The sequence below is a fragment of the Drosophila montana genome, unplaced genomic scaffold, assembly GCF_035044405.1.
Source record: "Drosophila montana isolate Dmon_TW-CO22-7 unplaced genomic scaffold, ASM3504440v1 contig_3216_1, whole genome shotgun sequence".
In the NCBI taxonomy this organism is placed as follows: Eukaryota; Metazoa; Arthropoda; class Insecta; order Diptera; family Drosophilidae; genus Drosophila; species Drosophila montana.
In genome coordinates, this window is record NW_026998096.1 from 281743 (window position 1) to 305052 (window position 23310).

The 23310-nt window shown below is 35.7% G+C and overlaps 1 protein-coding gene across 2 annotated transcripts; it reads right to left on the reverse strand.

The window, feature by feature from the left end:
* Positions 1-299: 299 nt before the first annotated feature.
* Indy (I'm not dead yet) lies at positions 300-19666 on the reverse strand. 2 transcript variants are annotated; one of them, XM_064688903.1, is made up of 10 exons: positions 19469-19666; positions 4019-4044; positions 3798-3924; positions 3614-3730; positions 3404-3552; positions 3227-3341; positions 3086-3162; positions 2563-3021; positions 1639-2014; positions 300-1574 (listed from the first exon to the last, which is right to left on the reverse strand). In XM_064688903.1, the coding sequence occupies exons 1-10, from the start codon at positions 19490-19492 to the stop codon at positions 1071-1073; spliced, it is 1974 nt and encodes a 657-aa protein (XP_064544973.1). In that variant the 5' UTR covers positions 19493-19666; the 3' UTR covers positions 300-1070. The 2 variants fall into 2 exon arrangements, with proteins under 2 accessions (XP_064544973.1, XP_064544974.1); XM_064688904.1 differs by lacking the exon at positions 19469-19666 and adding an exon at positions 14194-14368.
* Positions 19667-23310: the final 3644 nt, after the last annotated feature.

The window sequence follows — 23310 nt, forward strand, 5'->3', positions numbered from 1 at the left end:
GTTAAGAATAACTTAAGTATCAGAGCTAGATAGAACAATCTTGGTACGAAGAGATATGTTAAAATAGACCCTTATATATGTATATAAAGGCAAAGATAGGCTTACAATAAATTTGAATTTGGATAAAGTATCATAAAGAAATCTTTGCTGTCGAGCAAGTTTAAACTTTAAACTAAACGATTTCTTTTAGAGGCAAAGAAACAGATATGATTTTCAAAGCATTTTGCATTTCTCAACAATATTCTAAAAAATATAATATTAAAATTTAAGCTAGTTTTTGTTGCCATAATAATGTGTGATACTTTTTACATTTTGAGCTTTTATTTGACTTTACAACTATAAAACATTAATCGTTTGCAAATTTACAAATTATCGATAAAACTTATAACTTATGCTATTTGTGGTGCTCACTTTCGTACGCATTCAAATATTGAGTAATTTTTTTTTGATTTTGTTTTCACAAGTTCCGTCTAAAATTTAAACAAAAATTACATATGCAAAAAAGAAATTGAAACACTTTCCGTCAGTCTAGTTGCTAAAAAGAGTATAAAAATACAATTCAATGCCTGTTTCTTTATGCATATTACATACACAAAAAAAAAATATATATAACATTTGATTTTCGCTAAATGCAATATTTAAGTAACACATGTATATATTCTTTTTTTTTTTTTTTGTTAATATTTTGATGCAACTGTTAAGGCTATTAGTAAATGCGCTTGTATGCTGAAAGGACGTTCCATTTCCTAATTATTGTTAACTTTTGACATACTTATTTGTCGCTATACAAGTTGTAATTTTCTACACAGAATTTGCTCAAAAAGTGTCACAGAGAAACAGTCAAATGCCTGTGGACTGAAGTTTCGTGTTTGAGTTTTGTAAATTCGTTCAAAAATGTAACTGTTTTTTTTACTAATTGGTTTTTTTTCGTTCAACTTTATACTTAATTGTGTTGTGGAGCATAAGAACATTTACGCAAAGGCACTTGTGTTTCTTTGTACAGTTGCCTCACGGCGCTACTCATGGGGCTTGTGTCCACTCTTAGACCAGAAAGATGGCTAACTAACTAATTAGATGGTTTTGTTAAAGGCCAGATCAGTCAACAGGCGTGTGCCATTGACAGCCAACTGGGCGAACGGCTGCGTGCTATTGGCAATTATGTTGCCCACCAGATTCGAGCTGCTGGTAGACAAATCAGTTAACAGCTCGGTATTGTTTGCCAATAGGCGCGTGGCATTTGCGGCCAACTCAATAATACGCGTCTTATTGGCAGCTACCTCGGCCAACAGACGGCTCTTGTTGGCCGCTTCTTCGGCGGCGATTTGTGCCCACTCCGGAAACGTGTCCAGATTTGGATAAATGACCATGCCCCAGGTTTGACAGAAAATGAAGAGTACAATGATAGTTATAATCGTTGGTCCAATTCCCGCAATAGCCATGTCCTTGCTGCGGATGTGCGCATAGCCAGCCACCAAGGCATTTGGCGGCGTGCTCACCGGCAAATGGAAGGCCATGCTGCATGCGAGACCTGCTGGGAAGACTAGGTACAGTGGATGAATCTTCAATGCCAGTGACTGGAAATATATAACACAAGATTAATAGCCATTTCTTCAATTTTATATAGTCACATCCACGCACCATTTCATTGAGCACCGGTACGAGAATATTAGCGACAGCCACATTCGAGCTGAAGGCGGTCAGGAATACCGCCACCAGAATGACCACCAACAACAGTGCTGGATGTGGCAGCACCTTCAGGCCGCTCATCGAGCTGCCAATCAAGGTGGCCATGCCGCTCTGTTTGCTGCCCGCAGCCAGGGCGAAGCCGCCGCCAAGCAGGAAGATCAGACCCCATGGAACCCTCGACTGAATGAACTTCCAGGTAATCAGCGATGGTGTCGGCGCCGTTGGCACTGGTCCACGTCGTGTGCAATAGCGCAGGAATGCATAATTGGCGGGCAGCATGAAGCACATGATCACCACAAATATGGTTGGCATGGAGTTCTTAATCACCCTGCAAGTATACACAAAAACGTTAGTAGCTGTTAATTAATATTTGCCAAAAGCTAACAGCTATTCTCCAGGTGCCGCAGAATAAATACCCTGACCTTATAGCAACTATATTATAAAGGACATGTGTGTAAAAATATATACAGAAAGAGTAAGAAGGCTCGGACCAAAAGGATCGGATTTTATGTGAAACAATGGTTCATATGGGAGCTATATGGTTGAGCCCGAGACCAGAGCGAGGATTCAGATTCGAATCCGAGGCAAATGTGTGACCTTAGTTCTCAGTCCTATCAAAAAGTTAGGCGGCTATTTGATACATTCGTCTTTTTCATAATTAAACTGCTTTTAAGAACAATTGCAAGAAAATAAAGCTCCTGTTTGCTTTTCAAGATCTTTTCACTTAACTCATCAAGTGCTGGTCAAAAATCGTTCTTCATCTGCCAACCATTTTATAAAGCTACTATAAAAACTGTCTGCAAGGGTATTTCTTCTGCGGCAATTTGAAGACACCTGCTGTGTTCTTTTCTGGCGTATAATAGGACGAGCACTCACTTGGCAGGTAGCAGATCGGCCCAGCCTGTGAAGATGCCCGGTTTGCGTGTAAAGTACATGAAAACCATGATAATGAAAAGTATCATCACTTGAATCTCGTGCATATTCATGGGGCCCAGCTCTTTGTAGCGTTGATCGATCACTTTCTTGGCCACGTGAGCATTATCCTTGCCCACCTGCACCTCCTGGGCCTCCTTGCTCTTTGGCCGCCAGAGGCCCATGAAATGCCATTGCAGGAAAACGTATGTGAGAACCGTGTAAACCAACATTGAGGGCACCGAATAGAACATGAATGTGGGGAAATCCAGTTTCTCGGTGGCATTGGGGAATGCGGTGTCGTAGATGCCCTTGAATGTTAGATTTGTGGCCGTGCCAATTATGGTGCCGCAGCCGCCGAGAGACGAGGCATAGGCAATGCCCAGGTAGTAGCATTGAGTAACCTTTGTGGGATACGGCAGCCTGTCAAATTGGACGAGATATATGTAAGTAATTGGTTTGAAAACTGTTTTCTGGCTTAACTTACTCATCCTCGCTCTTCTTCTTGTTCTTTCCACCAACCATTTGATACTCTGGCTCATGATAGATTTTGCAGACACCTTGCTATTAAATACAGTGCACGATTAACAAGTGTTTTTTATAGAAGTCTAGAATTTCGCACACTCACCGCTTGCAATTCTTCCAGCACCGCTTGGACAATCGGACTCATCATAGCCGTGCAGGCGGCATTTGAAATCCACATGGATATAAACATTGTCACCATAATGAGGCCAAAATGTAATCTATAAATTAAATGAATCTGGTCAGCTTTAGTTGTGGGGCAGCTGACAATGCTAGTGCTGACCTTCTGGGACTGCAGCCCACCATTTGGATTACTCTCAGCGCGAGACGCTTGTGCAGACCGCTGTACTCAATGGCCAGGGCAACCATGATGCCGCCCATGAACATCACCAGCGTGTCCTTGAAGTATGTCATGCATGTCTCTTCGGATCCCTAAAAGACGAGCTGTCAGTCAAACCTTTCGTTATGCGATAAAAACAAGTGTTCTATTTACCATAATGCCCATCGTGGGAAACGCAACAATCGGTATCATTGATGTAACATAAAGAGGCAACGCTTCTGTCACCCAGAATACGGCCATTATCAACAATATGTACATGCAACGGTATTCCTGTAATGATAGGATTTATAGGGAATATGTTTATAAGAGACATTTACGAGTTGGCCTAGCTACTTACCGGAATATTGTTCATTAATATTATGGGCAGGCATAGAAGAGGCATGAAGAATACAACGCATCCTTTCCAGTGATTCGCGAAGAAGGAGCTCCAGCGGGCTCGCGGTTCTACGGGGTCTGCTGCTTCGCTGCAAATTAAATACAAAATTAGTTTAAGCCAATTTATAAATGAAAATGGAAATTAGATTCTTTTCACTTGTGAAATAAAATTTAGGTACTTACAGTTCCATTTTAAAAACCGGCTCAATCTGTAAATAGATAGAATAGGAAAAAAACGAATTAGTATGGGCTATAACCGAATCTAGGCCCGCAAAAATGTGCCAATCGTTAATTGTTGCCATGTATCAATTTTAAGTCATATTTCTTCAATTATTATCGTTTATACTTCGTTAAAATTTCATGCACTCATATATGGCAGAATGGTCCAAAATCAATTGATCATCAGCCGATTCGATACTTAAATTGGATTGTTTACAGAAAAGAAAAAATAGGCAGAACTTCACGACTTTGATGTACCCTCTTTTTAGAAAGTGATTCTTTATAATAAATACTTGGACTAAAACTATGCTTGAAGTTTGTTTAAAGAACATCTCATATAACATTGATGTTAGAGCTCTTTACGCTTCTATATCTATATATATGTTGGGGTCGAAAATATTGAAAAACAGGGAAATGAATACATCAGCGATAAGTATTTTGTAATATATTCATTCATATATACTCTGTAGAGAGCTGTCCATTTCGCATATTGTACTCAATGTGATGTATCATAATCAAGATGGAAAGGCGGCATGATGTAATTTCTTTGGAGTGTGTGTGTGCTGAAAGCTGTCAACATTTGCTCTGTTTTCGGTTCGGTGCGCTTAGGTCTCCGATGGAATATAAATATGTCAAATATGTCAGATGCGCATATTCGTCGCGACAGCGTTGGCCTCCATTCTACGTACGTCATCGCCGCGTCATCTGATCAAATCGAAACGCGCAGCGAGCTGACCACATATACAATGCTGGCCCGGAATTTAGCACACCGGGCATTACAATTATCAAATAATTATTAAATTATTTATAGTTAAAAGCAGTACATTTGATAAATGTTTGCCAAAATTTGCAAGAAATTCGTTTAACTCATTTCTAATGTGGGTAAAAACTTGCAGTGTGCGTTTGTAATGGGTAAAGTGAGGCAGACCCGACTGTCTAAGTGTTTAGATACATTTTGACAGTCTGCGTAGTCTGTCCATTACCTCGAACTTATCTAAGTTTTCTTATATCAGAGGCCAGACAAATATATCTTTGCATAACTCTAGCAATATCGATAGTTATTACGCAGCTGGAGCTAGAAGGGGTAACTGCTAGTCGGAAGTGTATGTGGAAGTGTATGTCATAGGCAAAAGAACTTATTGAAATAGATATGGATATAGTTATAGTTATAGATATAGTTATAGATATAGAGCTGGATTTTTGTTCATATCTAAATCAAATTCTAAGAACATAGATAAATATATATGAATAGATTATAGGCAACATCTCGCCTTTATCAATTACCTGCTTAATTCCATATTTCCATTCAATCTGATTGATACCCTGCCAAACACTTTCAATCTATACAAATTACTCGGACCGTTGTGGTGCTAAACTTGTGGCCAGCACTGTAGCTACTAAAAATAAACATTTCGTCCTACGCTAGTTTCTGCGGTAGGCGTTACCTGTGTGAAATTTGGCTATCTGTCAATCAATAGGTTAGTTAGATCCACTCATAAATTATGAAAGCAGCTTTATAGTAAAACAACACGTGTCATTAGGGTTACCCAAGAACGTTTCTATTCTAAGCCTTTGTGTACGTAATTATTGTTGCTTGGAAACAAACAAAAGCGCGAAGCACGTCCCACAATAATTATATTCGGCCAGTGTCAATGTCAATATCATAGCACAAAGAACATATATGACTAACAAGGCGGAAAGGAAAGGGGAAAGGGAAGTGAAATTAAACTAGACTGGCTCCATAAAAGTTAGACAATAGCAGACCGAGAATTGGTAAATACTCATAAATTGTTGAGATTTAGTAGACTAAAGTTGACTTATGGGACATTTGAATGGTGTCTAGCAAAAAGAACTATGTGACAGCCAAATATTCAATATATCAATTTTTTTAAACAATTTTGAACATTGTTTATAATGCCTCATAAGTTCAATTATCAAGACAAAAGCATTAGCTCATTTGAAAATGTTCAATAAGAGAACGTTCAAATGGAATGCTGCGACAATAGCCTTCGCTGCAAGACAGGTCATCAGGAGTGTCCTGCCTGTTGACGTTTTAAGCTAGTTTCACGTAGATTAAGATATAAATGACAGTAGGTATATTAAAGAATAAAGAATACCCTAACATATATCAGAGTTAAGTTATAAGTAAAATGGCCTCTTAATATATCTAGATCATATTAGTTAAAGTAATTAATCGCAATCCTAAATTATAAACTACCGACCATAACCAAGATCAAATAAGTTGTATTGTATTATGATTTGTTTATCAAAGCTGTTATTATTCGATTTTCTGTTTGTTTGTTTGTTTGTTTTATTGTTACAATGTAAACAACAATTATTGCATTTCAATTGTCTGCTTACAGGGCCGTAACTTAATCTATAGGCGTGAAAATTTGCATTTGAATTGTACTCCGCCGAAAGCCATGCGATTCCAAGCCGAGCACGAGATCAGCTTTGCTGTGTTTAGTCTATCACTTGCTGATTATACCCTGCCAGAGGGTATTATCGTTTTCTTATCAGATAAAGTAAATATATCCCAGATTAGCATCAACAGCTGAGCTGATATACGCCTGCCTATAAACTTGTCTCTCACTTATAAATCTTGAAACTTTGCATTGGTCAGGCAGTATATATAATGAAATGTGCCGTATCGGACCACTATATTATATAGGTTGCCATATGAACGATCGGTTTCGATAGGTTCTTTCTTATTTTGCCAGGCATCTAGACCAAACCTGGCATATATCGATTTCTCTATACTTTTCATATATAAATCTTATCAAAATCGGGTCATTATATCATATAGCTGTCATAGGAACGATCGGCCTAATTGTAGGTACTTGTATGGAAAACTTTAGCTTATCCTGATATCTTGACCAAACCCAACATTTATTAGTTAAACTATGCTGCTTATATATGAGCCAAATCTCAGTAAGATCACAAAACTATATTAAATAGCTCCATAGAAAGAATCGGAATGAGTTTATGTAAGGCAAAGTATCCTGTTTTTCAAGCTATTTTCATTAAAGCATTTGCGAGCTTTGCTATTCTCATTTATTTGCAAAAAGCTAAGGGTATTGAATCTTCGGCGTGCCAAAGATATGCATACTTTTCGGCTCATGTTACTTATAAAGATTTATATTTTTGTTTTTGTTACGTGTGTCTATATATTATTTTAGAATAGTTTAAACTGTGGCGTTGTCTCAGATCGTGCCCAAAGTCAGGCATGAAATGTGACTTCTAACAATTTTGTTGGAGTAAAGAATGATCGACTAGAAGTTACCCTTCAGAAGTGCCAGAAGTAAATAAACATAGGTAATTACTCAATTAATTTGAATAATTACTCAGCTATTTGTTATTTAATTATGGGTATATTAGTTTTAAATGATGGTAAGCAATAGCATAGCTGTTGCAGACACGGAGACGAACGTGTTTATATAGGCAGAGGGGCTGACTAAGTACTTTAAAATGGGTCGGCATAAATTAATTATTTTGTTATTATTTGTAGTTTCAATGGGTGCCAGGTACTCGAATATATTCTCCCAAGCAATTAAAGCTAATAAATTATTTTTAAATAACTTTTGAAGCTAAGTAAAAAACCGCATTTCCAAAGACAGAATCTCATATTATGTTATTTGTGTGCCCGATTGATTACAGCGCTGATACGAGGGCGACCCTCGAAGTGAGAACGAGAGCTAGTAAACACACAAAGAGAATATATGGAATATATATACATATATATACATGTATATATAATAGATTTGACTCACATACGTCAACATTCCAGAAAAAAAAACGCTATCAATTAACGATGTCAGCCCACGTTAAATTGCGCCCCGAGTATCAATTTAAACTCAATACGAATTTACAGTGCAAATTGCAGCTATATAATACTTTTTTTTATTATATTATTCATATATTCTCTTTATGGCAATAACATCCATATCTGTGGTGTGTGCCCTAAAATCGAACTGTTAGTAAATGTATCTATATCTTTTCATAGTCATCAACAAATTTCTAGCACAAAATTTCATAACACAACTTTTTAAATCTTAAACAAAGCTGAAAGCTTCTTTTAAAAAGCTTTTTATTTTATATATATTAATGTATGTATTTATATATCTATTTTTTTATGGCAATAACTAGAAATAATTTAAATGTAATTGTTAGAAGTCAGCTTGATAAATATTTGTTTATTTATTATTTGCAGTTGCATTTAAATGTCAAATCTTAAACAAAGCTGAAAGCTTCTTTCAATAAGCTATATCGGTTCTTAGAAATAATAACGAGACAGTTTTTTTATAATTCCTGTGATTTTCCTCTCACAAGATCTAATGAGCTGTTGGAGACGTCAATTACATTCTAATAACACGCTCCGCACACAACCTACTCACTTTACAGATAACAATCACAGAAGATTTCAATTGTTGGTTATAATTATTGAGAATTTCACCCTTTTTCCATAAAGTGAGCGGATTGATGCGGGGCAAGTACGAAACCAACTATAAAATAGAATGTTACTGAAAGTATTATTGAACGGATCGCATTAAGAAAGTCTGATCTTTTCTTTTAACTGAGTTTTAGACTGATTGTTTTTGTAAAAGTTTGATCTGACCTTTGACAAAAATGTCCTTAGATCATTTGGAACTTAGACTGACAAAATCGACGTTTGTTCAGATTCGACTATTAGAATCGTGCTAGAGTATTAAAACTTTGTTTTCTGCCCATTTGAAGTTTTCGTAGACTTTTAAATAAATTGCTCGTTACTCATGAAATTGAAAATATGATGTAGAGATATAGTTCTCATTGTCTAGATGTGTGTGCATTCATTGTCTGAGTTCGATAAGTGAAGTGTTTACAAGTTAATTGATATAATGGGCCGTGAGACACATTCCTGCGTTTCAGTGTTTTGGGGGGCAAGGCTGACAACCCACAGAATCTCTCGTATCTCTCCCAATTTAGTCATTAGACAAACCTCAAATTATTAGTTAAAAGGGGAATTGAATATTAACTAAATTAACTTGTCAAAAGTGAAGTAAAATTGATGATTAAATGCTTTTTCGATGTTTTGATTTTATATATTAATTAAGTAACTTTTACTTGCCCCAAAATGAATCACAATTTATGGCTTTAAACTTGTTCTAGTTGAACTAACTAGTAAAAAGCATTTGCAGTCAGATTTATCTTGAGTTTAAGTCTAACGGTACAGAAGTTGTTTTGTGTTTAGTCTACCAATTGGTGATTGTGCCCTGGGAGGGGGTATTCTAGTTTTATTATGGAGAAGACATCTCCGTTTCCATAGAGTATATACATAAGTATTCTAGATCAGCTTCAGTAGCTGAGTTGTTCTCCTGTCTGTTGCTATGCAAACTAATCTCTCGGCTTTAAGTCTATCGTCTTGATTGGTCCGACTTTCTGTTGCAGGCAGTACAAATGTTGAAACTTGCCGAACCGGACCACTATATCATATAGCTGCCATATGAACGATCGGTTTCGATAGGTTCTTGTAGGGAAAACTTTCATGACATTCATGAGTTTGACTATGCTCTTCGTATATATGGAATCGGAAAAGGATATAAGCTTTATAATAACTTATGAATTCAACATGAGATTAAAGTAGAGCTCTCTAGTTAAAATTAAACCTCAGTCTAGTCGATGTAGACATGTTCTTTCGGCGGTTTTATGCCAAGCACTTTCTTAACTACGAATATATCTTGCTCGATCTCAGAGATAATAAGTTCAGTCTTGTTTTAAGTCAATGACTCTGCCCATTTACCCAATTTTAAATCTCCTTTTTATTTAGTACATTAAAAAAGCTAAATATATAAAATGTAGTATGGCAACTAACCAGGTCTCAGGCATATATAGAACAACCAGAAGCACGCATGGAGTATAACAATAATACAATATTTTGTATATCAAGCCTTTGTAGTCTTCGAGAATATGAACCTAGATTGAATAATGAACGTGTGAAATTGATTATATATATATAATGGGCTACCTTTGATATGCGTGTATATACTTTTAGCTTCTTAAAGCTGCCTTCTTCTTAATTGCAATCGAAACAATATCTCAACTTTAATTGGTATAGGCTATAAAAGATACGTAATCATTTTTGGAAAGCAGCCGATCATAAAAACTTGAACAATGATTTCTAATATGATATTATAAGCTATGCTATGCTATAATAAACACAGAATGAGACTATTTTTCTTTGGATTCCATGCCAAAAGTAAATTTCGCAATGATCGGATCATAGATTCCGATCACTTTTAAGACTGCATTTCCTACAGTCCTTGGTTGCGTGCATGTTTACACATTTGTATAGAAGAAACTTGGTATGCTCGTTAAGGCGCAACAGATGCAGGGTATCTCATAGTAGGTCTCTCTCGATTAGTCTTCATTCAATCTACATTCTTTGTTTTCTGGCTATGTTTTTTACAGGGTATTCACACCGCACAAATTGAGATTCGACAAATTTCTCAAATATTGATAAGCACTTGAATTTGCGAATGAAATCAACTGTTTCTTGTTTAGTTGGCATTATACAAAAATTATAAAAAGCTTAGCAATTGCGCACTTTAGACCCCAAACACTTATTTAATCTGCGGGCGGCCGATTATTAAACTCAAAGTTCAGAAAACAAAAGTTAAAATTAAAATGTTCTTGCTACTTTTCCTCATTTGTAAGTAGCTAGATACTTTATTCCAAATTGAAATGCATTATTAACGCCCGAACTGTGCCCGTGCCCGTGTGCCAGAAATAAAAGCCCGTGTCCTCATTACCGAGCCGCAGGTCTGAACTGAACAATCACCTCATGATATTGCCGATCGACACGGCGAATAAATTTTATATGGTAATTTAAACTCTGGTCGTTCACACATGGCGAACGCTCTTGACAACCGTTTATTGAAACTGGAACTGAAATCTATGAACAAAATATACACTAGCTAACAATTGGAAAAATTCTACATTTATTTTAAATTTAAATTCGATTTTAAGATTAAGAAATCAAAACACATTCGTATTCGCAATGGAAAGATACTTTTGTAAGTTCTAAAGATACTTTTGTAAGTTGTAAAGATACTTTTGTAAGTTGTAAAGATACTTTTGTATCTTGTTTGTGAACAATTTGTAAAGCTGCATATCAATAATTTGAATTAAGTTTAATCAACTTTTGAGCACTTGACCTTTGCTTTAACTAAAACAATTGTTTTTTGTTTTTTTGCCATATCAATTCTTTTTACCATGCCAACAAAAAGTTAACCTTTATTCAATGTTTCCGTGCTTTATGTCTGGCATACAAATTTAAAATTACCTGTCTGGCATACATTAACTAACTAATATATTATCTAAATGGAAGTTTGTTTGTAATTGAAGAAAACAAAAAAAATAATAATTGTGCAAATTAGCATATTATGTGAATGAACTTGAATTTACAGTGTGAATAAGTTGTAAGTTATAGAAATATTTGCATAATAATATACAAATACATATGTACTTGGGATATTTGTTTCCAGTTAGTCAAGGGAATGAATATAGTTATATATATATATACATATATAATATATATCCATTACATCCTAAATTGTAATAAGGCTTAAACAGCTTAAAAAGCAATTTCGCATATGACTTTATTATTAAGAGCCTTTTGTTAATAGATTACAAATGGAATAGTTATATAATATATATATATAAATATACATATATATTCCCAGCAAAGTAAAAGAATGAACCGTCTGGTAAAACTGAGCAACAATTTGTTTAGCATTTGCGTAATAAACTAGCCCAAATATTGTATAAATGAAATGTATTATTATTTACTGACAAGCCTAACTCACGTCTGGAATAGCAATGAACTCTTCAAATAATGTCGGCTGCGTTCAATGAACACACACAATATTTGATCTGACATATCAGTTATATGATACATATATATATACATATGTGTGTGTGTGTATATTTGTGATGCGTGCATTTATTAGCGGGCTCATTGAGTGTGAATCAGTTGGCAGGGAAAAGTACGTTATCTGACCAAAGTTGCTAATTAAATTTATTTACCGAAAATATTATATAAATCTACCTGATCAAAGCATTAAAAATGATGTTTAATAAATGTCTATTCAAATTAATTATTGGCTTGTTTAACAATGGAAAATTGTGCGGGGGTTTGTAAGGAAGGGGGGGGGGGGGAATAGTTGGAAGCTGAATCAACCTTTTGACATTTGGCCTTTATTTGTTTGGCTCTATTTGTTTGCCATGAATGCACTCTTGTTGTTGGCCGAGTTCATAGTTTGTTCATAAAAATGGTGTTTAAACAACTGTGTTTATAATAGAAGCTATGTTTGTTGATCAAACAAAAAAAAAACCAACATTTTTATTTAATGAGTAATGTGCTTCAAGCACAACGGAGAGAAAAGGCTTGGCAATTTTTGCTTATCACCAGAGCCTACATAATTGGGAATTTTAATATTTCCCATTAAATTACTACAATTTTGGCTGGGACCTTACATAAGCAGCAGAAAACACAGCTGGCAATTGAACATAATGCTTGTGCAGTATATGGGCAATGCATAGACAGGTGCGACACAGTTCAAAGCACATCCGTCAAGCAACTCAAAAGGGGGAAAAAAAGAAGAAAATGAAAAAACGTGTGCGACCCCTTTAACAGAATCAAGTCGGAGAGTTCAATGACACGCCCAAACTCGAAATTCATTGCAAATTTAATTGCTAATTGCTGTTTGGGCTGCAATGCACCTGAAGTGAGTGAAAAAAAAACAACTTTTAAACAAAATATCGCCTGATATTGTGGACTTTCAATGCTAGACAAGTGTGTCTTAACTTATAGATAATTGCCATAGTTGAAACAGCTTTTGCTGATTAGCTGGCGATTAGACATTTTTGAGAGTGAACTGAGCGAAGAATCATATTCGTATTATGCAATAACATGATCATATGTATATATATAAATTATAGACGTTTATTTTGGAAGTTTGTTGGAGCATAAACTTTTTAAATATGCGGATTATTATACTCTCGCTCTCAAATTGATAAAAGGGAATATGGTTTATGGGAATTTCGGGAATTTCCCTTTTATATTTTAACGTGACGCTCAAAGATCGCATTGCAAATATTCAAGTTCCAAACCTCTTTACATGCTCCTGATTTGAATAAATGCTTCGAAAGTCAATGCCTTAGAGTCACGTGTTTTTCCCCTCGTCCCCACGGATATCACATTCAAGAGGGCTCTGATCCCCCTTTTTTATCTGAATCTGTCATTACACTGGGCACAGTCGTGATTTTGTTTGACTTTTATTGTTGGGTTACGAACGAACTTAACGAATATTGCAAATATTTTGATGATATTTGCATTCGCAACTTTTTACACATCGTGGCACATTCATAAAATCCCAAACAGCAATTAAAATGAACACATCACGTACACATGTACATATTCGCGTAAGACACAATTGTTTACAGGTAAACAATTTCTGATTTACCTCAATTATAAGCACACGAATACAGACCACTGGTCAAGTCTACAAAAAAGGAAGCCTGCTTTTTTTTTATTATTATTTTTAGTGCTGGATCCGCGTGTGTTGAATTGGTGGTGGAATCGAAATGCAGGGAAATGTGAGAAAAAAAACACATAAGCAAGTGCATGCAGAGGGGAAATGCAAGACATGATAAAGTAAAGAACAGAGCACAAAAATAAACCGTCGCGACGGTTCACAAAAGACAAAGACAACGTGGGGTACATGTGTACATATGTACATACATGCATAAATACATATGTACATATGTATTTAGGGTTTGCTCCTTTTCACACTCGCTCGATGGAAGATTAAACGCTTTTTCGGCTTGTTTCAAACAGAATGCAAACGTAAGTATGTGGGTCTTCACTTTGAAAATAAACACAGCGCGGTATTTTTATCGCCGTTACAATACACACATAAGAATAATTTATATACACATCAATAATATGTACATTTGTATGTATCAAATTGCTTGTATGTAGCTGCTATGTACATACTTTTCTTCACATGTGCTTTTGTTTTAATAATTTTTTTATTTTTTTTTGGGTATTATCTTGCTTATTTCTATAAGTTTGTATGTATGTATATGAACATTTAATTTACTTTTTGGAACTTTCAGCGTGTATCGTACAGCGGTAAAATTTTTAGTTACCAACAGACGAGACCACAAAACGACGAAGAACGGTAGATGGGAGACAAGGCGATGACCAGAACACGCCCGTTTCGTTAACGTTGCAATGCGCGACTAAACTCACTCGAGAAATCGGTCGGCGGAACTGACTCTAGGGACTTGCGAGACTCTGACTGAGGCCGGCACAACACAGCCGCAATGTAACTGTGACTGTATTGGTGTGCGCGTATATGTGTGCGTGTGTGTGTGTGTTTGCACAGTGGACGAAGTTAAATAAAATAAAAAGGAATTGCCAATCGAGAATTCACTTCACTTATGGCTCTTTTTATTTGAGTGTTAATTATTTATTATTCTGAAATGCAACTTTAACACACAATTATTTGTAAATATTTCGAAGTAACTATTATTGCTATATTCAATAGTTGGAATGTGCCATTTTTTTCAAAATAGTGGAAAGTTTTTAGTTTTTCAACTGGAATGTTATTTGTTATATTTAAAACATAATTTGAACGTTAGTTAAATTCGCTTCAAATTGTAAGCAATTACAAAATTAGAAGCTGTTCTCAATGCTCGCGTTTTGCTATAAGCTATACTTTTAATTTAACTTTTTATCATATATTTTACCGCATGATTGCGGCATAGAAAGAATTCTTAAAGATCTATTAAAAAATTAGTTGAGATGTAAGAACTATTTGAATAGGTTATAATATTTTTACTACAGCCAATCGTTTGCAAATAAATTGCTTTCACTGAACATATTTTTAATCAATGTAGCAGTAATTGCTCCACTGTGCGACGCAACAAGTTGAGTATAGTAGGAAATTCAATGCATAAGAATGCCATGTACGAGAGCCTGAATGAGAGATGTGATTATTGATTGGTGATGAGCGCGTGAGTGTAAATGAAATATCGCTGTGTACAGTGTATGCAGAAAGGAAATTTCTGTATCCCCAAAATAATTTTATTTTGTATTTTCAAAATGTATATTTGTAAACAACAATATTATATTTATCAAATCATATATTCATCAATGCACGCTTACATATTCATACGCGAGTATATATTTTTACCCCATAGCCTCATAAATGAATAATATATGCGCATAATTATTGAGTCTAACTACTAACAATTATATATGCATACATTATATATACAGACCTGGATATCGTATGCATATATAAGTAATATGCAATATATATGTGGTCCAAAAGATATATGAAATAAACTTAAATGCTTGACTTTGTAAATAAAATATATGACGAATCAACAAGGTAGAAAATAAATCTCTTAGCCTTAAAAATTGAACTTTTACTATTCATTTACTAAGATTATTTTAAGATCAATATAAAACAGATATAAGTAAAAAATAAAAAGGTCAAATTTCTATTTAAAGAAAGACTTCCGATATTTTTTTCCGCATAACTATCAAAAATTAGGTAATTGCCAAACACGAATGCATTAAAAAAAATATATATAAATTGTATATCTTCTTTGAAAACTATTTCTGCATCTTAAAATTGGGGAATGGGGACTTTCACAACTTTTCTTCAAGAGAAATGACTTTTCTTTTGCATTGCAATTAGTTTCAGATTAGGATTCGGAATGGTTAAAAACTTTGTTGAGACCAATGAAAAGATTCTAGTTTAAAACAATTTTAGTCACAGTTTAACAGCTGTTTCTTTTTCGGCTTTGCTCACGCTGCCATCACTAACAAGCATAGAAGCAATAGAAGCAATAGCAGAAATGCAAGAGCCAAAAGCAACAGGCAAACGAAACAGCTAGAAGGCTCACATGAATGGACGGGGGAGGGGGGTGGTTCCGTTACGGATTTAACGAACGGAGACAACGTGAGAGCATGCACATGTAAACAAGTTGGGTAAAAAGAAGGAAAAGCCAAAGCAGATGCAGAAGGAGAAGCAGTAGGCGAAGGAGAAGGGGCACAGAGAGGAACAGTCGACTAGCATAACTGGAAAATGCCAGTAAAAACGATTGAACGACATCAGAAATGGAAAACAGCAACAACAACATGCTGCTTGTTGCAGAAATGTGGACAAACTGCATTTTCTAGACTCGCAACCGGTGGACACTTGTTGCATGTGAGAAACATATCTAAGAGCATATAACAGTTACCCCCCAAGCCTGTGACCCGCCCACGGAGAGGAGGAGGACCGCATATACATACATACATATGTTCGCAAATTGTGCATTCTGTTTACGGTAAAAAGTGCGCTTATCAGTGCAGACAGCGTATGCTGACAGCAGGCACTAACTGTAAACACACATACAGGTGCCGACTGTACCTCAGGAGATTCGGCAGACCCAATTATAGTGAAAGTCCAACAGGTTATTGGCTGAAAAAAAACCGTTCAACAGGCTTTATACGAGCTGCCAATTTACCATTTACCGTTATGTTAATTTCTTAAGCGTCAAATTTACAGGAATACAAAATCGAGTCTGTCCAAAATTTAAGATATGCTCGCAGGTGTACTTATATATGGAGTATGTATATGTATATATGCGGGAATCGGAGTCAGTTTCTATGCAAACAAATTTATAGATGGTTGCAGGCATTATATATGTATGTAGGATTAGACCGGATCGGAGTACTATATCATAAAGCTGGCACAGAATCGGATGGTCGAAGACTGACTTCTTAAATGCAAAACCTATTAAAGATATCTGAATCAAACTTGACTTAAGGATATCTTATCAACTTTATATATCCTACATTTGCTTGATTAATATATTTTTTGTATAAAAGTATTATGTTTTTGAAAATATCTTGAGCAAAACAACATTTACAAACTTCTCTTATCTACTAAAAAAATATATTAGATGATTTTTTCTAGATGAAAACTCTATTAAATAATAGAAACGTATAATATGGCTACTCTAGGAACAATCGCTCGCACTTCAAGGCCACATACATACATATGTTACGTCTACAAGGGTATTTAATCTTCGCCGTGTCGAGGAAGTCCCCTTTTTTTTCTGGTTAATCATTAATAGGCGTATAAAAATACGGAAGATAATCAAATTGGCCACACATATACTTATTTTTGCAGAATTTATAGCCAAGATCTTTCAAGTGTTGTCACGTTAGATAATACTATTATGCAAATCAAATATAATTTTCCGAACAAAGTCTCCAAAAGAGACCCCATACATTATAGCCAGAGATACATATGTACATATAGATAGATTATATTTTTAGCTATTGACTTTGACTTCTGCGTTCGTCAATTGTTTTGGTCTCTGCAATTAGTGCGTCATTGCGGCGGGGCACGTGAGTGTGCGAGTCGAAAGTATAAACCAGATCATATGGAGAAAATAATATAATAATAAGTATATACAAGCAAATGAAAACAACGATTGCTTGCGATCTATATAAATAGCACAACTTGTACCTTGAGTTATAATGCAGACAATTTTAAGGCAATATATATATATATATAAAATCTTTGAATATTTGAGAACTTTCACGCAGAAAAAGCCTCCACTTTGAACCACATTGAGCTCCAATTTCTGGAAAAATTTGCCTAAAGTATGCAAAGGTTAGTCTGTTGAGTCTGTAATAGTCGCTCAAACTAGCAAATATATATAGTTAGATATTTCGAACAAGTATTTCCTGTTATTTGTTATTTTTTTTTAGAATTTAAAATAACTCATTTTCGGTTTATGTTTATTACAATTTAATTTATTTCCATTCATAAACATTTAGGAGAACGCTAAAAATCTATAAATTAATGGAACATGTGAGTTTTTTTTCATCAAATTTTTTGGGTTTACGAATCAAAGCCAAAATATTTGAAGCACACCCATTTCAGCCTTGAAAAAATCTCTAATTAAAAAAAAATTACCAAATCTTCAAGCAAACAAACAATAAACAAGACCTCTCTTGGAAGCTGATTTTACAGGGTATTGCGTAGTCAGCTGCAACTAACTGTGCATAAAATCATCAATCATTTGGCGTGAACAATATATTATATATACATATATTCCAAGATACGCGATTTTATAAAACGACAAACTCTTTTCCTCTTAACGACCGGAATTTAAAATCCCTTCATAAAACAAAAGATTATTTTCAATGGAAGAAAAACATCAAAAAAGTACCTCACTCTCTCTCTCTCTCTCTTCCTCTCTTACTCTAACCAGAAAATTCCCTTTGCAAAGTGCTATCAGCTGGGGATTTAATAAAATGGCGGCATTTAGAATATACTTCTGGAAACTCTCGAATTGCATTTACTGCAGCACACAAATAATCACAATTCAAATGAACAGCAAATTTCAACAAAAATTATAAATCTACACTTAACAAACAATTTTTATTCACATTTCTCGCCAAAACTAAACACACGTTAAGCTTCATTTTTATTAATTACCGGTAAAAAAGAAGAAGAGCCTTGGCATGATAATTATTTGCTTGGAGGAATACTTTATTTTCTTACGGCTTATCATACGGCATTACGAACTTTTATGGTCAGGTGGTTGCCAGACACACATACATATGTATGTAGATAATGAACGGTACAAAGATTTGGCCGATAAGGCACAGATTGGTATTTGAGATAGAGACAGAGGCAAGAAAACAACGTCATCAAATAGAGTTTCATAACAATTATACAATTAGATAATATATGCGTGGCGTAGTCATGGGATTCTCTTTGCTTTAGATAGAACTCACAGCTGATAGGCCAACTGATGAAATCATCAGTTTGACTAATGAAAACATTGGAGGCACAAAACTGTTGTTTCCCTCTCTGTAAACACACATGAACAAAAACAATAAAAACAACCTGAATGAAGCTCGAAGAGTATATCTCTTAATGAGCCAAGAGTTCAACCATTGAGTGGGATCTGTTAGAGAAAGTTAAAACGTTGCGTAAAATTAAGTAATATTTATGTATATATATTGATAACAAAAAGACGGAGCTCGGCAACAACGATTTGGTTTGCCAAATACAAATTTTCTTCAAAAATTAGAGAGACATAATGACTTTTTCCCTTGATAATTATATACACATGCACACATACATACATACATATATTTCGCCTTTTAACACACTGATTGTCACGGGAACTCGAAGCGAATTGTCATTAGCTAATGAGCCGATACAAAACACACCACACAAGATTTCAAGGTCGCTGGGCACATGTTGAGTGAATTGATCCCTGCAGGAAATACTAGTTTCACCTCGAAACGGTACTTGCGAGGCAGTAAAAAACAGCAAATGAACTGCTTACCATTTTGCTTGTTTCCTTGGCCATGGTTTATGGTTTATTTTTGTACGCTTTGTTCGGTTGATTATCTCTATAACTATTTGGAATATGTTCACACGATTTATATCATAATTTTCACTTTCTATTTGTAGCACTGCGAAGACGTCCACCGACGACTTCTTTGGTCTAGACAACTTTCAGTCGTATTCTGCGACGCTCGATGACAAAATAGCGAATGAGCCTCACAGCGAAGTGTCTGTTAAGTTCTTCGTCTTATAGAGCTGTCGCGAGTAGGGCGAAAGCAAATCTACGATAAGCGTGTTGGCAGAGAGCAACCAAATCGCTTTGACTGCGCGTTAGTGAGAGACAGAGCGAAAGGGAGAGAGCCATTAGAGAGACATTATCCGTGGAGTGTCTGGGTGTCAGTGTGTGCACGTTTACTTGGAATTTAAGAGCATTGCCACTGACCTTCTCTCTTACAACTCACCATGACCTTAAACTATCCTTTCGGATTTCGTGCCGAATTTTTCATTGCCACCTTCTCACCATAAACTGACGAGCCTATTTTGTGGCATGATGAAAAGCCATTCATTGAAAAAATGAGCGCTAGTGACGTAACACAGTGCGAGACATTTTCGCGTCATGTGGGTTGTTTAAGGTGTGGACATAAAAGGTGCAAAGTTGTTGCGTATACAATGGGACAATTGTGCAAGTTTTATTCTCAAACGGATTGAATATTTATTATTCATTAAAAATAAATACTTATTGTAAATATTTTTCTATTCGGCTACAAAAAAGGTTGTGAAAATGTTTGTCATTTGAAGGCAAATTGTAATTATGAAATTATTAATTTAAATATAGATAAATTCCATTTACTTTAACTTTCAAATGGCATATTTTACTTTTTTTGGGGGCAGGTCTGATTTACTCTGCTATTAGCAATTGGGTCGATTTTTATATATATATACTATATTTAATTTATGGATTCGTCGAATTTTTATTGCACCTGTTACATACATTTGCACATAACTATTATACCTTTTTAACCATTTTAACTACCACGTTATATTTCGTCAAGCTTACAGTTTGAGAGAATGCACGAACCATCGTTCGTCAAGTTATGTGGCGCCCTCTATGTGTCGAGTGAATACTTTATTAAATGCTTATACTGTAGGTGGAGCCAGTAAGGGCGTAAAGGTAAAGGCGCCCACAAGATGGCCACTTGGAGAAAAATTGATCTTCAAGATGAAAAACCCCTGTTTTTATTTTATCGAAAATCGATATCAAGGGAATAGGGGCAGTTATAAGAAAAGAGCGATAAACTTGTCTCAAGTTTTAAATTCAAGGTAAGTTATAAAAGCGGATATTAGCATGCTACATATATATGCCCAACTATACCCACTATTCCCATTTCCAATTGGGACAGGTTAGTTAACACGTGATTTAATCAGAAGAATAGATATTTCTTAATATCATTTCAATATCATTAAATGAATTGGCTTAGATACTGGCTAAATTGCCATATTCAAACATCAACATTTAATTTCCAGATGTTCAAAGCGGATGTAACCTTTGCTATTTCCCGTTCTACCAAGTTTTTTGCCACGTCATTCGACTTATCAGCATCATCATTTGACGATCAAGAGCAGAGGCAGCGCAGCAGCCAGTCCCACCCATTGGTTGTTTTTTTTTTAAACTCTTATAGCCGAATGCAACCCTATGACTCTAACGAAAAGCAAGGAAGCGCGCTTTAGCTGAGCGTGCTCGACTAGCAGATACCGTGTAGCCAGCTGCGAGCTGTCATAGCATACACTCGGACTTTTTACTGTACTACATAAGTACGTATAACAGCAGAAGGTATTATTAAAGGGAAATTTTCTTAATATTGGTATATTATACGAACTAACAGATAAATAAGAATTCATGTGACTACTTACCCAGAATTGGCATACCCTCTTCCATATCCATTTTCAATTAATGCAGGGTATAATAATATAAAAAGCCGTTGCAGTTGCGCGCTGCTGTCGGACGACGATGATGATGATGATGCTGCTGATTATGACGATGATGATGTTGATGCTGCAGTAGCGGAGAGCGCAGCGGAGCATCCTGCGCGTCTGGCTCATTGTTCCAAATAAAAAAGGCAAAAAAAAAAACTGACGCGCCGTCGATTGGGCAAAGAGGATAACGAACTCTCAGACGTTGGCAGTCAGTCAGCCCATTTTTATTCACGCTCACAAACCGATGCCCCTTCCATACGCTTAGGTCATGCAATCAGTCGCAGTCGCTGCCGCTGCCGCAGTCGCAGTCGGTCTATCGGTCTCTACGCCGCCTTTTCTACCCTTTTCACGGCATTGAATTTCCCCCTTTTTTAACGTTGCGCTTTGTTTTTGTTACGTCTGCCTCTTTCAATGCAGGGATTTTGCGGCGTCCTGCAGTTTCGTACACAAAATACCCTGCAGGCACATATTATTGGGGTATACATATGTCATTGGGCTGTGCGAAAAAAAGGGAGTTAAGATTCAAAGGTAAATAACTATTCGGTAAATATTTATGTAAATTGTAAAATGTTTTTAAATAACTTATATTAATGTTTATTATTAATGTTGATATAAAATTTGTTTAAATTAATATTAATTTACTTACCTTACTATAAGAAGAATGTAAGCTTGCATTTTTTAATTTTCCATGCCCAGTTTACAGGATATCTCATAGCCATGCTTCACTTGAATGGAGCCACATTTCTAGTTTTTTGTACGTTTTTGTTTTTGTTTGCCGCGCAGCTGCCTTGGCTGAGCTCATTGCTGTTATTCCTGTTGATGTAAGTTGATCGCATCCTTGGGATGCAGGCAGATCCTCGAGAGAATCCCCGACGACTTTTGGGCGTAGGTGTTGATTGGTCCTTGAGCCAGCTTTACTGCGGGCAAGTCAAAACTGAGTAAATGGCAATCTTTGGTTTCAGAAATTCACTTCTGCTCTGTTTAGATCTCGAAGGGGGGTACGATTCCTCTGGCCCATAAATCCGACATTGAAAATGTGCACAAAACCGTAAGTAATTGCTGGGATATGCGTGCAAACATTTGATGTTTTTGCCCAAAAAAAAAAGGAACCTAACCTTTTCCGTGATTGTTGCTGTTCGAACTTACCCCTCGTTTTTGTAATTAAGCAAAATTTCGGGTTCACTGTGCAGAAGGCTAGATAAGGAGCGTGATTCTGCCACAAAATGATAGGGTGATTTCAACTGGGATGTAATTTCGATGTGCCAACTATTTGTAAGAGTATGTTACTTGTTAAGTTTGTTTTTTAGCCCAAGTTTGATTGCGTACATTTAGAGCTAGCAAAAGACGCTGCAATCACATTCTTCTAGGGGTTGTTATATCTTATAATCTTAAGGTCGACCCCGTTGTCTACGGCAAGTTGACAAATAGGGGAGGACCAAGTTGCCCATTATTTTCTTTTAGGGCTTCTGTAAACAATTCGCCTCACCTGGGAAACAATGCGTTTTGTCTTTGCCTGATCTCTTACCTGGCCCTTACAGTTCGTTCACCCCAAGCAACAGTGGAAGATCTACAACCGGATTGAAGTAATTCATATTTGGGTTGGAATAGTTCAAAAAACTTACAGTTCAAAGCAAAATTATTCAAATTAAGAATTGAGATTGTGAACAGTACTCATGCAGTATTACTCGGCGTTGCCCAGCGCAGCTTTTCTTTTACATTTAACAAGATTGATAACTAAATGAATTGGATTTACTTGAAATAATATTCATAATTATTTTAAGAATAATGACTTTGCATATATTTTAAATGTCTTAATATGGAATAATAGATATTATTAAAAATTTGGCATTTTGGGTTAAATTAGTA

Bases quoted from the DNA above. Each gene is read 5' to 3' on its own strand.
- Indy (XM_064688903.1), bottom strand. From the start codon at position 19,492: ATGGCCAAGGAAACAAGCAAAATG. The intron at 3,163-3,226 runs GTGAGTGTGCGA...TGTATTTAATAG, and splicing joins TGCTGGAAGAATTGCAAGCG to CAAGGTGTCTGCAAAATCTA. The intron at 1,575-1,638 runs GTGCGTGGATGT...ATATATTTCCAG, and splicing joins TACCGGTGCTCAATGAAATG to TCACTGGCATTGAAGATTCA.